General features: G+C 39.2%; 1 protein-coding gene across 3 annotated transcripts; it reads right to left on the reverse strand.

Annotated features, from left to right (window-relative positions):
* Nucleotides 1-946: 946 nt before the first annotated feature.
* On the reverse strand, nt 947-12,087 carry POLE4 (DNA polymerase epsilon 4, accessory subunit). Of its 3 annotated transcripts, none has more exons than XR_010136269.1 (4): nt 11,775-12,033; nt 11,141-11,319; nt 10,508-10,549; nt 947-1,270 (listed from the first exon to the last, which is right to left on the reverse strand). XR_010136269.1 is itself a non-coding variant. In XM_002811857.6 (4 exons), the coding sequence occupies exons 1-4, from the start codon at nt 11,985-11,987 to the stop codon at nt 1,257-1,259; spliced, it is 354 nt and encodes a 117-aa protein (XP_002811903.1). In that variant the 5' UTR covers nt 11,988-12,087; the 3' UTR covers nt 947-1,256. The 3 variants fall into 3 exon arrangements, 2 of the variants coding, with proteins under 2 accessions (XP_002811903.1, XP_009235423.2); XM_002811857.6 differs by having other exon boundaries at nt 11,235-11,319; nt 11,775-12,087; XM_009237148.4 differs by having other exon boundaries at nt 947-1,194; nt 11,235-11,319.
* Between the last annotated feature and the right edge of the window lie 258 nt (nt 12,088-12,345).

Here is a 12,345-nt window from a genome sequence, read left to right on the forward strand (position 1 = left end):
GGGGCATATGAGACTTCTCTCTACTACCTTTGCAAGTCTTCTGCAAATCTAGTATTACTCCAAAATAAAGCTTATTTTTTAAATGTTACAGTACTGAACATCTGTGCATCATTCTAGGGAGCAAATCCCATGGACTATTTTAAAAATGGTCCATGACCCAGTAATACTTAAGAACCACGGTCCAAGGCTTCCTGCTGCTTTCCTTAACTGCTACTTTCTAGGTGCTCTGCCTCCTTCCTGTGATGTCACCCACACCTTTCCTCCAAACCAAAATTTACCCAGGGACTGCACGATGTAGGGAATGAGGAATGATTATTTAATGAGTATGAAGTTTCAGCTTGGGAAGATTTTTAAAGTTCTGGAGATGGATGATGGTGTTAGTTGTACAACAGTGTGAATGTACTTAATGCCACTGAACTATATGCTTAAAAATTGCTACAAAAGTAAATTTTACTTTACGTACAATTTACCACAATTTTTTTAAATGAGGTACTAGTACATGCTATACAGCATGGATAATCCTTAAAAACATTATCAAAGTGAAAAAACCCAGACACAATAGACCACATTGTTACATGATTCCATTCATATGAAAATGTTCTAAAATCGACTGTGGTGATTGGTGTACCTATTTGTGAATATACTAAATACACTTTAAATTGGTGAAATATAGAGTATGTGGATATGTCAATAAATAAAACTTAAAAAAAATTTAACTGGCTTTCAATCTAGGACCATATTTATTTGAACTCCTGAGGGCAAGTGGTGTTCCATAAATTCTGGAACCACTTTCTGGTGATGTGCTGGAAACACAAAAGAACAAAATTAATGAAAGGACTGCAGGTTAGAATGGCTGGCACGGAAGATCAGGAAGGTCTGTGACCAGGTATGGTGACTCTCCAGTCACAGGGTAGGAACAAAAGCGAGATTATAAAACACACCAGACTGAGGTTGATCGAAAACCTTTATTCTGGCCCTCATCATTCAGGAAGCCACTTATGCAGAACACTTTCTTCATCTCTGCTCTAAGCAGCAGCAGCTGCATCCAGGCTTGATATGGAAGACAGACAGAAGTAGTGGAAGACCTTGCAGAGAAGAGCTAATTGATGAGATCTCTGCTTATCCCGGCATAGGTCAAGGCAGAACAGGAAGAGTGTGTGTAAGTGCAAAGACTCCATTCTTCAAAGCTGAGGCCTGTGAAGAGGGGTGAACTGAAGGCTTCAGATGAAGGCTCACAAAACTGCCCCGCTCAGCAATCAATCTAAAGTACCTAAACATACAAAGAGCAATGAGTATATCAGGGGACCTCAGAAGCTGGATTAGTGTAACAAGCTGGGCAAAGTTAATGCAGAAGAGGCTCCGGTATTGGCAGCAGTTCTCTAAGACCAAAATACTAATTTTGAGGATGATCTATCCAAAATATCCCCAGGGAAAAACATGTCATTACAGATGGTAGGCAGTTAGGAATTAAGCATACTAGTCTGAAGAGCTAGAATTAGAAGTGGGAAAAGGGCTAAGAAGTCGTTGTGTTAGTTAATGAACATTGATGAAGACCATATAAGAAAGGAATAATACAAAATAAATGCAGTAAACTCTCTAATTAAAGAGTTTATAATCTTTTTAATAAGTTTCAGTTCCAGATGGGGGACTGGGCCCACAAGTATGTATGCCCTCCCATCCAAGATTCCATTCAAAAGGTAAAAAAGTTTAAAAAGTGTAAATCTACAACAAATAGGGGCCCATTGGCAGTTAATGGATTTCAACAAAAAACTGAGTAACAGAAACCTGATCAAAGTATGCTTATAAATAGAGCAGAGGAAAAAGGAGCCTAGAATGAACACAGAGGGGCTGCAGCAGAAGAGGAGGCCCATATGCCTAAAAGAACCATGAGGAAGCTCCAGGCTCAAGCCACCAGGAATGGTGATGTGAGATGAAAATGGGTTAATGACCAGAGGGTCTGTATGACAACCAGTTGCCCCTATCTCCCCACAACCCTCCCCACAGGCAGCACAACCAGAAGACAGGCATTTAAACCCAACTTGGAAAAAAAAACCAAAGATCACAGGGCTCTCTTCTAAAGAACCAAATGAACTATATGGAGAAACTAGAACAGCCTCTAAAACTGCCAGCTTCCCACAGTAAAGCATTCTGCATTCATACCCTCAGGGTCACCCAGGATAACATCTGGTCCCACCCGTTCACCCTAAAGCAAAGCTGCCAGGCAACAACCACCCCCTCATCCCATACACACACACAGTTACCAAACAGCCTTATTCCCTTATTCTTAAATAGAATGAAAATCACCAGGTATCTGAAGAAAGTCTACACAGTTGAAATGAGACCAAAACTTTTTTTAATGACCTAGATAATACAGGGAAAATAAAAACATAAGAAAAACAAAGCAAAAACACTTCTAATTTAAAAAAAAAAAAATAGAGGTGCTTTTCATAATGGCAAGTTCCTCTTGAGATCAACTGAGAAAGCTAAATAAAATATATAAGAAAAGGAAATCTTCAGGAATTGAAGAGACATCAAGAAAAAGCAAATGTGAAATCTAGAGACGGTAAGAACACAAAACAAACCCAGCCTCCAATGCTACGACATTTGCCAATCTGAAAAAGCTGAGAAACTGGGCAGTTATTTGGGTAGGCTGAGGGAACCAAGAGTCAAATCCCTGAGTCTACCCAAGTAAGGAAGTCTGACACTCATCTTTTTTAAGCTAGAGCCCAAAAGTCTGCCCCCTCAGAGTAAGGACGAACTGGAATTTAATCAGTGCCCCTTCACAGGCCTGCAGCCTGAGTTCATATCGGTATGATAGTCCAGAAACCTTCAAGTCTTAGATCTGGATTCAGAAGTCCTGCACTGATAATGGCTGTAGGTGGTTTCAGGAGCAAATGGAAACCTTCTTTGGAGAAAGTATCACCATACGGCCTCAAATTATCTAACAAATACTTTTTAAAGACAATAACCATTATCCAAAGATAGGCATATGGGGGATAAAAGGCCATGTGACGGTACCAACAGAAACAACAAACAAAAAGACAGTCTCAAGAGACTATGGATGTTAGATTCGGCACAGACTAGCAAACAAAAAACTCAAAAGGCTTTGAATATTAGATCATATATTGGATGGAACATTGACTATAAAACAACTGTGTTTACTATGTTTACAGAACTAAAAGACAAGCTTCAAAATACCTGCAGAAAATAAGAACAACAAAAAGTACTCACAAAAATTGTTTGATACTTTATTAGGCTAAAAAAAAAGACAACAGATTTGGAAAGGAACCAAACAGAACTCATAGTACTGAAAAATACAAAAACTGAAACTAAAAAAAAAAAAAAAAATAGTTTAAAGGAAATGAGACAAATGGAGAGAATAAACTGGAAGATCAGAAAAAATTACACAGAATGCATACTAGAGAGGCAAAATTATGATTGAGTTTTTACATATATTTAATGGGAATCCCAGAGAGAGATACAGGAAAGAATAAAGCAGAGCCAATAGCTGAAGAGACACTGGCTAAGAATTTTCCAGGACAGATGAAAGACATTAATCCACAGATTCAAGAAGCTCAAACAAACTACATAAAAAGAAATCCACACCTCTATACATCAGAGTGAAACCACAGAAAATCAAAGTGAAAATCTTAAAAGCAGACAAAAAACAAAAAGGATAAACTAGCTTCAAAAGAATTACAAACAGGTGATTTCTCTATAGAAAACATAGAAGCCAAAAAAAAAAAAAAAAACAGTAAACTGATAGCTTCAATGTGCTAAAAGAAAATAACTTTCCACCTAGAATTTATATTCAACAAATTATCCTCCAACAATGAAATTCAAGGCATTTTCATAAGAAAAAAATGAGAGTCAGTTACCAGACCATACTAAATGAAGTTCTAAATGATTCATTTCAGGAAGAAAGAAAATGATCACAAATGGAGGATCAGAAATACAGAAAGGAGGCCAAGCACAGCAGCTCATGCCTGTAATCCCAGCACTTTGGGAGTCCAAGGCAGGCAGATGACTTGAGGTCAGGAGTTTGAGACTAGCCTGGTCAACATGGTGAAACCCCATCTCTACTAAAACTACAAAAAAAAACTAGCCAGGCATGGTGGTGCATGCCTGTAATTCCAGCTACTCGGGAGGCTGAGACATAAGAATCACTTGAACCCAGGAGGCAGAGGTTGCAGTGAGCTGACATTGCACCACTGCACTCCAGCCTGGGTGACAAAATGAAACTGTCTCAAAAATAATAATAACAATAATACACAAAGGAAAGAAAAGCAAAGATAGTATGTGAATAAATCCATATATCATTGACTGCATAATACAGGAATAAAAATGCCTTACATAGATTGTCAAAGACAAAACAAAAATACATGACAATAACAGCACATAAATTAGGAGACAAGGAATTTGAAAATTGAGTTAATGGATCCTGAGACCTCAATTTGTTGAGAATGAGGGGAAAGGTACTAAATAGGCTTTGATAAATTAAGGACTTACATAGTAACTGATAATCACTAAAAGAATAGAAATAGAGTATATAACTTCCAAGCTGATACAGGAAAAAAAATCAAATAATAATCCAAGAGAAGGCCAAAAATTGAGATGAAAAAAAACAAAACATAAAACAAGCAAATAGAAAGCAGGACAAAATAAGACAATAGAATTCAAACTCATAGATATGACCAATTACATTAAACATAAATGAATGATGTGTTCCAGTTATAGACACAGACTGTCTGAATTTAGGAAAATAATCCAGTTAAATTCTGTTCACATATATATGGAAAGATAAAAATTAAAAGATTTACAAAAATCTGTACCATGCAAATACTAACTAAAGAAAGCTGATAAGCTTTAATAATATTAAACAAAATAGACTTTAGGGCACAAAGCAGTTAGAAATAACAATAGCCAATTTACAAATATAAAAGGCTCAATCACCAACAATATATAACAACATTAAATTTGTATATATCTAATCACATGGTTTCACAATATATAATGAAAGAATAGACCCAGAAATATAAGTAGAAATAGTCCATAATCATAGCAGTAGACTTTTAACACACAACTCTTTGAAACTGGTAAAATAAGCAGACAGAAGAAATTCAGTAAGAACACAGAAAATCTAAATTATACAATAACCAAATTTGGCATTGCAACCCCTCTAACAGCATCACTGAATTCCATCAAATATTCAAAAACAAAATAATTCCAAACTTACAATAAGTTTTCCAGAGAATAGATAAGATAAAAAGTGGGCCAGGCGCAGTGGCTCACGCCTGTAATCCCAACACTTTGGGAGGCTGAGGCGGGTGGATCACCTGAGGTCAGGAGTTCAAGACCAGCCTGACCAACATGGCAAAAGCCCATCTCTACTAAAAATACAAAAATTATCGGGGTGTGGTGGTGCAAGCCTGTAATCCCAGCTACTCGAGAGGCTGAGGCAGGAGAATCACTTGAACCCAGGAGGTGGAGGTTGCAATGAGCTGAGATTGTGCCACTGTACTCCACCCTGGGCAACAGAGTGAGACTCCATCCCCCACCAAAAAAATAAAAATAAAAATAGATAAAAAGTGTATAATTGCCAATGAATTGTATGAAGCTCACACACAGTATGAAAAAAATACTAATCTCTTTTATAAACAGGGATGCAGCATTCATAATCTGTTAAAAAAATCTACATAAAATCTACAGTAAGCATAATTACTAGGTAAATACTGAAAGCTTTCCCTTGGAAGTCAAAAATGCCTGCTCTTACCACTTCCATGCAACACTGTACTAGAGATTCTAGCCAGTTCAGTAGGGCAAGAAAAAAATATATAAAGATAAGGATTGGAAAGAACTTCACAAAATTATTATTATTGGCAGATGATATACTACTATGTAATTAAAGAAATTCAAAAATCAACAGATATGTCATTCAAATTATTAAGAACTACATCAAAACAAAATTTTTAAGTAAAAGAATTAAGAATAACAGCTAAAAAAGATGCTAGTTGCAAAATTAACATAAAATCAATTATATTTCTAAATACAGCAATATTTGGAAAATAAAATTTTCTTTAGAAAGATACCATTAACAATAGCATCAAAAATATTAAGTACCTAGAGAACAACATTTAACAAAATACATCAAGATTTCTTCAGGTAAAATAATTTATTAAAAACTAAATATTAATAAATGTTAAAGTAGACCATATTTATAAACTGGAAGGTTCACTATTGTAAAGATATCGTTTCTTCCCTACAGTAATTTATAAATTCAATACAATCCCAATTAATATCCCTTTTTGTGGAATTTGACAGATTCTAAAATGTACATGAAAATGCAAAGATTCAAAAATAGCAAAGATACTTAGAAAAAAACAAGGTGGGAAGATCTGCTCTCTCAGATAAAGCTACCATAACTGAGACAGTATAGTACTGATGTGAGAATACCCATCAATGGAAAAGAGATACAAATAGATCAATGGAAGAGAACAGAAAGGCCAGAAACAGCCTTGATTGATAGGTAGTGCTGCAAAGCAGTAAGATAATGACATGGACAAGCAGATATCTAAATATGAAGAAACAAATGAGACTGGACCCCCAACCCAATACACAAAAATTCAACTCCACTGTTATGAAAGACAAAACTATAAAGATTTTAGCATATACAGAATGTCTTCATGACCATACAGTAGGGAATATTTTCTAAAATGAACACAAATAGCATTAGTTATAAGGAAAAAAACTGATACATTTGATTACCTTCATCTTTTAATGCGTATCAAAAGACAACCTTTTAAGGAGTGAAAAGGCAGGAAAAGATACTTCTCATATACTAAAAAAGATTCATATCTAAAATATAACAAGCACAGCTGGGCGCAGTGGCTCACACCTGTAATCCCAGCACTTTGGAAGGCGGAGGCAGGCAGATTACTTGAGGTCAGGAGTTCAAGACCAGCCTGGCCAACACAGTGAAACTCCATCTCTACCAAAAAAATGCCACAATTAGCCAGGCGTGGTGGTACATGCCTATAGTCCCCATTACGTGAGAATCTCTTGAACGTGGGAGGGGGGGTTGCAGTGAGCAGAGATCATGCCACTGCATTCCAGCCTGGATGACAAAGCAAGACTCCATGTCAAAAAAATAATAAATAAAAATGAAATAAAATACAGCAAGCATTTTTATAAATCAATTAGAAAAAGGACAAAAATAGCTAACAGAAAAATAGGAGACACCCCTCAAAAAAAAATGGGCATGTATATGAAAAGATGCCCAATGTCACCCACAATCAGGGCAATACGAATTAGCACCACATGCAACTATCACTTACATTCAATAACAGCTTGTCAAAAATAAAAAAACTCTGGTAATACCAAGTGTGGGTAAGAATGAGAAGCAATGGGAATTATCATGCACTGCTGGTAGGAATGTGAATTGGAATACAGGAAGTTCAGCAGTACCTGCCAAAGATGGAGATAGGAATACTCTCTATAGCCTAGGTCTCAACAGTATTATATATTTTATACACACATATACATCCACCCTAGAGAAATATGTACAAGATTGTTCACAGCAAATTGTTTATAATAGGAAAAATAAGGTTTCCCAAATATCAACATTAAAATAGTTCAATTGTGGTACTGTCATATAGCAAGGAACACGAACAAACGAGTTATGTGCAATCACACAGATGAATCTCGTAAATGTGTTAACTTAAAGAAAACAGTTGTGTGACAGATGTTGACCAACAAATGCATATGGTTTGGTTCCATTTGCAGAGAGTTCAACAAAACAAAACAAAACCTTAGTGTTCAGGGATGCATGCTTATATAGTAAGCTATAAAGAAAAGGAAGTAATTACCAAAAAAGTTAGGAAACAGTAATGTCTGGAAAGGGGATGAGAATAGGTATGATGAAGAATGAATATATGTGGGACTTCTGGGGGCTGACAATACCCTATCTCTTGGCCAAGATGGTGGTTACGAGGGTGTTCATTTTATCACTTATTGACTTTACATTTACAGCACACACTTTACATATGTTGTATTTCATAAGACTTAGAAAAAGAATATACATATACACATACAAACATATTTGCATAAAATATCCAGATTACAGAAGAAAACTAGTTAGCAGTTGTTTGCAGGGAGGGGACCTGAATGAGGAATTAAGGGACAGAGAGAAGGTAGAGAAAGACTGTTTACAGTCCTAGTTTTCAACTTCTACAATCAACCAGAGATAAAGCATGGAAGATTTAATTGTGATAAGATATAAATGTTATTAGCTTTGACAATGTCAAATTACTAGACAACACAAATTGAGAGCTAGATGTGAACTAGAAAGGGAAAAGGGATATGTGAACTAATAGTCATACTTTACAAACTGGGGAATCAAGGAATACATTAAAAATTGGACACAACAACAACCAAAGACATCCTAGTATGGTATATAAACTGTAAAGGTAAAGAAACTAAAACTAGTGATACAACTACCAAAAATCAGAAAGGCAGGAGGGGATTTATGGGGTTCTACAGGTTAGCCAAATCTTCATTTATCACAGCAGGAAGTCAATACATACCGTCTACAGCTGACAAATCAATGGGTAAGCATATTAGTTAGAAATAAATGTAACCACCAGAAAAGCTCAAAACACAAACAAAACAGTGGATGGACAGCACCTGTACTTCATTATAAGCCATTAGGTAGCTATTTGATTTTCAAGTATGGATATGTATTACTTATAAAAACGAAAAAAAATGTATTTACTTAGACCATACACGTCTAAGGACATAAGAACATTTATTTTACCAAGTAAAAAATAATATAATGCAAACTGAATCCACAGGGGCTATGATGGCTAACATTCAGACCTACCAATGTAGGACACAGCAAAGGGATTCAATTATAGAGATAAATGAGGATGAAAGCAGAGGATGAAAACAAACACAGCAATCATTCAATAAATGGCCATTTATTAAAAATCCAAGCTAAGCACTATGCTGTGATAGAGGCTAGAGTGGAAAACTACATAAGACCGCCCCACTTCTACTCCTAGTACCCTCCAGTTTATTTTCCCCAGGGCAGCAATGTTGTGTACTTAAAATACAAATCTGATCGTATCACTCATGTCTTTGAAAAGTTGGTAATTAAAAATGAAGAGGTAAAGTAGGCTCCAAACATTTTTGACTGGAGAACTTACAGAAAGTCTGTCACAAGGAGTGCCTGCCTTAGGTAGGACTAACAAAAGTTAATTTTAAGAAAAATGAGCAGGTGGAAAGAGAGGCTGAAGAAAAATCCGCAAATTAAAAGAATGCTCAAAAGTCTAGGCATGAAGCTGGCCATGGTAGTGTATCTAATAAGACATTTAAAAAATATCTATCAAAACGACCAGGGGCCTAGGTTGACATGGAGATGCAGAACAAAGGAGTAAAAAAGAGTGGAATAAATCAAGATATTTCTAAAGGTAATAAGACTTGGAGGAGGTAATGAGAACACCCTGGGAGAATGAAATGAGGATACATGGCTTTTGCTAAACTATTCAATCAAAATACATGTGTCGCTCAACAACAAGGATACATCCTGAGAAATGCATCACATCTTCAGGCGATTTCACCACTGTGTGAACACCACAGAGGGTACTTACACAAAGCTAGATGGTATAGTCTACAAGGTGTAACTATTGCTGTTACAAACTTGAACAGCATGTTACTGTACTGAATACTGTAGGCAACTGTAACATGATGACAAGTGTATTTAAACATATCTAAACATAGAAAAGGTAATGTATTTCATTAGGATGTTATGACCACTACCTCACTGGGCAAAAGGAATTTTTCAGCTCCATTATAATCTGATGGAACCACCCTCATGTAAGCAGTCCATGGCTGACCAAAAAGTTATTATGCAGCACATGACTATATACGTGTAGTGAAGAATAAGCTTATCAGATTTAAGAATTAAGTAGCAGAAATCGCTCTGAGGCAAGGAAGCTAAAATTAGGTATTTCAAATATTTTCTTTTTTAATAACAAAAGTTTGTTAGTAGACAAGTTAATCCATGACTCCTAAAAATACAGACAAGTCTTATTGCAGCAAAATAATCACTTCACACAGACTGTTGAAGAAAAAAGAACAAGCGGTGACCCTTTAAATGCTGACAATCGTTTCTGATCTCTAATATGATAAGAGGGGCAAGCCTGATATCTAGGGATGGCGATCAAGGTAGGAATCGAACTTCCGAATTCATCTAATTCCACTGGGATCTTTATATTCCCTCCTATTTCTTTATGGTTAGCAATTTTCAGGTAGAAGTTTTAATTCCCCAAGGGAGAAAACTGAACCTCACTAGGTTTAGCAAGTTACTTTTTTCTATCCTAATAGCACGTACGGAGAAAGAATTATCCCTACACAAACAAGAAGCAGGCATCCGTTTTATGCGGTTTTGAATTTCACATCAACATGCAAAAGACAGACGGAAATGATTGCCCACTGAGAGAGAACTCACCTTCCAGAAAAGCAAATTCATCCACAGCTTCTATTGCATTATCTGAAACACAAGGCAAAGAGACACCTGACTAACTTCAGCCATGCTGACGTCAGTCAGAAAACGGCACAATCTGCAGTGAAGGACATGAGGCTTTGGGCAAATGAGGGCATTTATAAGATGCGTCCCTTGCTGCCTTGAGATCCATATCTACTCTACCAGCAACTCTTATATATATTAGCTGTCTCCCTAGAAGACTAAGAAAAGTGTAGGCAAATACCATTCAATGCGGGGGCTGGGGGCCTCCTAAATTACACCTAAATTATTTATTCGCTTTGCTCTTAAAGTTATCAGAGAAGAACGTAGCAATAGACGCAGGGTGCGTGAGAATACAGTATATGAAATCTTACACAGGTGAGGGTTACCAGCCAGACAAGAGTCAGAAATCAAATCCCCAGTTGCTAGGTGAAAAAGAAATATCTTTTTCTGGTGCAATTTGGCAGAAGGTATGAAGAGACCCAGTCCGCTATGGCAATCCCAGACACCTTCACACACTGCCCCGCCACCCCAAGTAGACAGCCTCTACAGTCTACAGGTAGGGCTTCCTGGCACTGTGGCCAATAGAAACCATCCTGGGGAGAAACGCTGTGGCACCTCTCAGATCAGAGTGACGTCTTCTCAACCTGCGCAAGGGGAAACCAGCTCAGCCCTCCCTTGTCTGTCCCCAGACACTGCAGTGCCACTCTACCCAAGTCTCTCCTCTGAAGGGTTTTCCTTTTTCCCTGCTGAGCGCAACAGTAGGCATCTTTTGCAATGGTCTCCACAAACAGTTCCTGTGAAGCAAAAAAGCAAAGTTTTAGTAATGGGTTCTAGCACACTGAGGAGGTGAGGGCTCCAGTTTGTGGGTGGGGGCAGAAAGGGAGAAGAAAGGCTCGGGGCAAGAAAATATTCTGGAAGCTAAGACTGTCCTGGACTTCATGAAGATCCATTCCGCTACCCTCTTCCCAGTATTCTCCCGCATTCACTAAAGACTCCTACAAGTTCTGTACCAGGTCCTGGAGATACAAATTAAAGTCACTCACTATCCAGGTCCTCAACAAGAGAGAGGAGTGTTAACAAAACAGACAACTCGCATAGGTCCCCGGCCCCTTTCCTCCGCCTTCCGGGTCCACGCCCACATCTCAAAACCCGGCCCACGCCGCCCTAAGCCCCGCCCGCGGGAAGCCCCAAGGCCCCGCCCCGCACTCCACCTCCCCCACGCCCGCGTGCCCTCGCGCTGCAGCCGCACCGCGGCTCGTGCCAGAATGAAGATGGCTTCCTGTCCCGCTAGCGTCACGTCGGGATCCGCCTTCACCAAGGCCTTCACTCGCGCTAGAGGCAACCTCGAGAGACGAGCCCCAGGCGCACTCGTTGGGGCCTGGGGCTGCGAGGTCGCTGCCTCCCCAGCAGGTCCGTCCTCCTCTCGGGGCGTCCCGCTTCCTGCTGCCGCCGCCGCCGCCATCCCGGCCTTGAGCGTGCTGCCCGCGGCCGCCGACTGTGCGCGCGCATGCGGCGCAGGCCCTTTCCCGCGCGGGCTGGAGGCCACACCCTGTGTAGGCGCGCGGCTCCGCCCCTACGCGGCAGGGCGCTGCCAGGAAACGCGGTGGGCGGGGGTCGGGCTCCGGCTCTTCCCGCGCGCCTAGCCACCCGTGGGCTGTCGTGCACTTGGTTGACGCCACCGGCGACCCTCTGGCCCCGTAGGGCCTGTGGAGCCCAGGCACCTCCCATTGGTGCCTGTGCCGGACTGGTGAGGGGAGAAATCTAGACCAGGCTGGCAAGAGAGCCTCAGTCAAAACAGAGTGTTCATACTATACTCCAAG

The sequence above is a fragment of the Pongo abelii genome, chromosome 12 (assembly GCF_028885655.2).
Source record: "Pongo abelii isolate AG06213 chromosome 12, NHGRI_mPonAbe1-v2.0_pri, whole genome shotgun sequence".
Lineage (NCBI taxonomy): Eukaryota > Metazoa > Chordata > Mammalia > Primates > Hominidae > Pongo > Pongo abelii.